This window comes from Leucoraja erinacea, chromosome 3, assembly GCF_028641065.1.
Source record: "Leucoraja erinacea ecotype New England chromosome 3, Leri_hhj_1, whole genome shotgun sequence".
Lineage (NCBI taxonomy): Eukaryota > Metazoa > Chordata > Chondrichthyes > Rajiformes > Rajidae > Leucoraja > Leucoraja erinaceus.
The window spans coordinates 97,586,108-97,591,738 of NC_073379.1; the positions used below are offsets into that span (position 1 = coordinate 97,586,108).

The 5,631-nt window shown below is 48.7% G+C and overlaps 1 protein-coding gene and 1 long non-coding RNA gene across 2 annotated transcripts in view; one reads left to right on the forward strand and one right to left on the reverse strand.

Moving 5' to 3' along the window:
• Window positions 1-224: 224 nt before the first annotated feature.
• LOC129695864 (uncharacterized) overlaps window positions 225-5,631 on the reverse strand; it is a 6,223-nt gene continuing 816 nt past the window's right edge. The window contains exons 1-2 of the long non-coding RNA XR_008723239.1: window positions 4,586-5,631; window positions 225-1,742 (exon numbers count right to left, since the gene is read on the reverse strand). The exon at window positions 4,586-5,631 is cut by the window's right edge and continues 816 nt beyond it. This is a non-coding gene — a long non-coding RNA (uncharacterized LOC129695864). The remainder of the gene's footprint in view (window positions 1,743-4,585) is intronic.
• Window positions 1,736-5,631, forward strand: part of LOC129695863 (solute carrier organic anion transporter family member 3A1-like) — a 302,938-nt gene continuing 299,042 nt past the window's right edge. The window contains exon 1 of the mRNA XM_055633268.1: window positions 1,736-3,628. Coding sequence (XP_055489243.1) covers window positions 3,497-3,628 — 132 coding nt within the window. The 5' untranslated portion in view covers window positions 1,736-3,496. The remainder of the gene's footprint in view (window positions 3,629-5,631) is intronic.

Sequence of the window (5,631 nt, forward strand, 5' to 3'; positions counted from 1 at the left end):
TGGAATCTCTGTGACTTGCTGCAATAAAATTATTTTTAGCAACCATTGCATACAATTTTCCCAGTGACTATTTGCCCATGAAGAAGCTTTGTAGAAGCAAGCAATTGGATTAGACATTAACTTTTGGGTAAACAAGCAAGGATAGGCGAGTCCCGGATTTTGAATTAATAAATGCCTCCTTAAAAAATTGAACAATGAAGATGAAACTCTCCTCGATAAACATCCCATGTCAACGTCTTTTTTAACGTTGACAATCCTGAAAATAATTAGCATTGGTAGGGTTTTTTTTTAAAGAGTTTAACTCCCATTTTCTTAACATAAGCTACCGAAGATCATCAATGATAGTTTGTGAATCTATAACAAACAATTACAGCACGGAAACAGGCCATCTCGTCCCTACAAGTCCGTGCCGAACAAAATATTTTTCCCCTTAGTCCCACCTGCCTGCACTCATACCATAACCCTCCATTCCCTTCTCATCCATATGCCTATCCAATTTATTTTTAAATGATACCAATGAACCTGCCTCCACCACTTCCACTGGAAGCTCAATCCACACCGCTACCACTCTCTGAGTAAAGAAGTTCCCCCTCATATTACCCCTAAACTTCTGTCCCTTAATTCTGAAGTCATGTCCTCTTGTTTGAATCTTCCCTATTCTCAAAGGGAAAAGCTTGTCCACATCAACTCTGTCTATCCCTCTCATCATTTTAAAGACCTCTATCAAGTCCCCCCTTAACCTTCTGCGCTCCAGAGAATAAAGGCCTAACTTATTCAACCTATCTCTGTAACTTAGTTGTTGAAACCCAGGCAACATTCTAGTAAATCTCCTCTGTACTCTCTCTATTTTGTTGACATCCTTCCTATAATTGGGCGACCAAAATTGTACACCATACTACAGATTTGGTCTCACCAATGCCTTGTACAATTTTAACATTACATCCCAGCTTCTATACTCAATACTCTATACTTCTATACTAATCTCGCTATGATATGACTGTCAGAGCTAGTTCGCTTGTCCTCGCCGCCCAGTTATTTTGCAGTATTCCTGTTCACTCGCTCGGCCAGCGCTGAGCCCACGGCGTGGCGCTGTACGCAGAGAAATAGCCCGGTTCATGTTTCGCTATAAGCGAAGTCACCTCCCCCCTCCTCAGAGCAGCCAGCCCGGGAGGAAACTGCAATGTTGTTCCATTGCCTTCTGCGGTTTCTGACTGCAGCCCACGCCCCGCAATGACATGTCTTGGATCAGCCAAAAATATCTGTTTGGGAGGGGGAAGGCACAGAGAAGAATTTGCAAAGCTCCAACCGTGCGCAGGAGAGTTCCTTAAATCTTAACTCCCTTCTCCGATTCTTTTTTTTTTTTGACCAAAGATCTGAATGCATGAATAAATAAGTGTATTTCATGTGATGTATGGCTTCAGGACTGGTCACAGGCAGTGCAATCTTTGCAAATCCTTTGGCAGTAACCAGGACGGCTGGTAAAGTAAGTTGTTGCTGCCCCAAGATCAGTGCTTAAAGTTTCAAACTCCGGCTCGCCTCGGACGCACATTCCACACAGAAGTGTGTTTGGCTCGGCTGGCCGCGTCCACGTTGCATTGAGTCGGAAGATTCACAAGGGGACGATCAGTTTGAGCGGATTGGGCGTTGGGAGTCCGCGACTGACAGAAGTGTGCTCGAATCAGCAGCCTGGACTGTTCAAACAAATGGAAACACTTTGAAACACGCAGCAGGTCAGGCAACATCTGTGGAGAGAGAGAGAGGGAGAGAGAGAGAGAGGAGGGAGCTGACCTTTCCCGACAACCGTGACTATCTCAGGAACTAAAATAAGCTGCTACAACTGAAGATACATTGGAAATCTTGTATTGTTTGGCTCAGAATGCTTGGGCGCTCTCGGTGGAATACGCGGAGCCCAGGAAAATTGACGTGAACAGGACTGCGCCGGGATTCGGCTGCCAGTTTGCTTTGACTGACATTTTAGCCCACGGAAGGAACATCTGTGACAACTCATATAGTGTTCTCTATCACACACCCATCCTGCCTGAGTCTTTCCCATCCCTTCTGAACGTCTCATGCGCGTAGTCTCTCTTCCTTACATAGTCTGCTCCAATCCTTCCTCTATCACAATCTATCACCCCCAGCATCTTTTACCAGTTCCCCCTTCTCACGGTGTCCCACCTCCAACACAGTCCCCTCTCCTTTCACTCATAATACCTCCCTGTCACTCACAGTGTCTCAGTCTCTCACACCAAGTGCCCCCACTCACACAGTCCCTCGACTTTCACTCACAGTTACACCCCCTCCCACTCACTGAACATCCGCTTTGCCTTTTAGCCTTTCCCTGTCTCACACAACCCGCCCGTGTCAGTCAGCCAGTCACGACATCCGCTCTTGCCTCTCTCACACACACGATCTCACTCTGAGCCATCCGACTGTATTAAACAGCCAGTCTGAAGAGGGGTCCCGATCCGAAACGTCACCTGCCCATTCCCTCCACACACGCTGCCAGACGCGCTGAGTTACACCAGCGAGCACTCGCGGTGTTAGTTTCACCGTCACAGACTCTATTCTTCTCGCATATGCACTCCCCCCCCAATTCATCTCCCCTTCCTTTTACGTAATTGTTCATTCACTCGTTTTCTCTCACTCTTCGTCCCAGTATTTCTCTCTTAAACGGACATCTCACTCACACCGTGGGTCCGTCTCTATCACCGACCTCTTCACCCTCTCCATGCCGGCTGGCTCCCTCTTACACAAACTGTCCTATCTAAAACGCACCTTTAGCACAATTCTCGCATATTTAGTCTCCTTCCACCCTCATATTCCCCGGTATCACATAGCATCCCCGCCCTCCCTCCCTCTCGCTGATACACACTCTCTGAAGAAGGGTCTCGACCCGAAACATCACCCATTCCTTCTCTCCAGTGATGCTGCCTGTCCCGCTGAGTTACCCCAGCTTGTTGCGTGTATCTTCGGTTTAAACCAGCATCTGCAGTTCCTTCCTACACACTTTATCAAAGTACGCTCTCTTCCTCTTGCACACACACTCTCTCTCTCTCTCTCTCTCTCACACACACAAGCCTCTCAACAGTATCCCTCTCATTATTCCCCTCAGTCACACACAGTCTGATTCCCATTCTCTCTCGCAGTCTCTCTCTCTCTCTCTCGAAGTGACTTCTTCATTTTGCCTCCCAGTCTCACTCACTCGGTATCTCAGACCACACCCCCCCCCCTCTCTTTTTTTTCCACACACACACAAACACACACACCTTTCCCTCCTCTCTCTCAGACTCTGAAGCGGACTCCCTCCAGCCTGCCAACTTCTCCTTCTGTCTGACACGGTGCTACAGTCTCGGAGGCAGCCAGCCACTGATCCGCAGCCAGCGAGCGAGGTTTGCTGGTGGGTGTGGCTCGCAGTGGTGGAGACACACAGACTTCTCCACACTCTCCACTCGGGGCCTTTCTGTTCAATTGACAACTTTCCCAACTCGCCACCGGGATGAGCAATGAGAGGGTCGCCAAGCGCTCGGCAGCGGGGAGCCCCCGGGAATCCTACTTCTCGGATATACGAACATTTCTGACGGCTGAGTGCCTGTTGATGCTGACCCAGGGTATCAGCGGCGCGTACTTAGTAAGTATGGGGCGGCGGCGTGGAGCTGGGGCTGGGGGTGGCGGTTTAGCAAGACTGTGTTTGCTTTAGATAGACAAATACACAAATCAATGTGGTCTAATGAATTCTGCTTGGCCGGCAGCACCCCCATTCAATTCCGATTAGAACACTGATTGACTTGTAGCGATAGCCGTGTCTCTCCCTCCATAGATGCTGCCTGACCTGCCAGGTATCTTGAACCTTTTGCTGCCCCTATGTCAACATTCCCAGCATCTGCAGTCATTCTCTTCACTCTTTCGTCTAGCTATAGTGCGACATTCTGAGCAAAACCTCTTTAGTTTCCGTTACAATTGACAGCGGACATCCCGGACGCCAGCACTTGTCTGTAGACGGGGTCTGAGTGTAACTCGGGGGCTGAGACACGGCTGCCGGGGGTCTGTCTAGCCGTGTGAGTGCGAGCCGGTGGGCTGGACAGCGAGGGCAATTGCTGGCGGAGTCTCTCCCACCGCAGCTGCCCGCATCTGGTTTGAGGTCTGGAAGTTTCAAACTTAAGACCCATTTGTTCCCAGTGTGAGTGAAGGTGCCGACAAGTTGCGCCCCAAGCCCTCCCTAACTTCCCTAGATCTCTTCACTCTTCCAACCAGTCTGCCCGAATACGGTGCTGGTAAAGCTGCTGCCGCCCAGACAGTTGATACAGTGGCAAAGAGGGAACTGCAGATGCTGGAGAATCGAAGGTTACACAGAAAAGCTGGAGAAACTCAGCGGGTGCAGCAGCATCTATGGAGCGAAGGAAATAGGCAACGTTTCGGGCCGAAACCCTTCTTCAGACGGTACAGTGGCTGTTGCTTCTAGCAAAGTGTACGGGCAGCCTGGCCAAACCTTCGTTTCCCGAGGTTGCCCATATTCAGCGCTTCGCCTGCGGGCAGACACAGACAGACAGGTCAAACCGCAGACCGGGTCCCAACAAATATTCTCTACCTGGATGGACTGCTGTTCGTTTTGTCCCTTTGCCGTTGATTCCGCTCTCCCGATTACGGCATCAGACTGGTGAAGCGTCTCGACCTGAAACGTTGCCTATTCCCTTTCTCTAGAGATGCTGCCTGGCCCGCTGAGCGACTCCAGCATCTTGTGTCTAACTGGTGTAATCTGGAGTTCCTTTCACACAAGTGTGTGTTTAGGTGCAAAAGTAACCCTAGTTGGTTGTTCTGTGTGACGCACTGCACATTGAATTGAAATGCTGGCGCTGTTTTGAATGAGAGGTTTAGAGAATACCATCTATTCATGCACTATGTAAACACCACACATCACTGCATAATGTTATTTAGTGATGACACTGTGGCAATAAATTGTGGCCTTTAACTACACTGTTCAATATTTTACTTAAGCAGTTAACATGAAACCAGTTTTGCCCCTGTTGTACTGACAAAGCTGGGTGGCAGTGTGAACTGTGAGGAGGATGCTATGAGAATGCAGGGTGACTTGGACAGGTTGAGGGAGTGGGCAGATGCATGGCAGATGCAGTTTAATGTGGATAAATGTGAGGTTATCCACTTTGGTGGCAAGAACAGGAAGGCAGATTATTATCTGAATGGTGTCAAGTTAGGAAAAGAGAAGTACAATGAGATCTGGGTGTCCTTGTTCATCAGTCAATGAAAGTAAGCATGCAGGTACAGCAGGCAGTGAAGAAAGCTAATGGCATTTTGGCCTTCATAACACGAGGAGTTGAGTATAGGAGCAAAGAGGTCCTTCTGCAGTTGTACAGGGCCCCAGTGAGACCATATCTGGAGTATTGTGTGCAGTTTTAGTCTCCAAATTTGAGGAAGGACATTCTTGCTATTGAGGGAGTGCAGCGTAGTTTCACAAGGTTAATTCCCAGGATGGCGGGACTGTCATATGTTGAAAAAATGGAACGACTGGGCTTGTACACACTGGAATGTAGAAGGATGACAGGGGATCGTATAGAAACATATAAGATTATTAAGGGATTGGACACACTGGAGGCAGGAAATATGTTCCCGATGTTG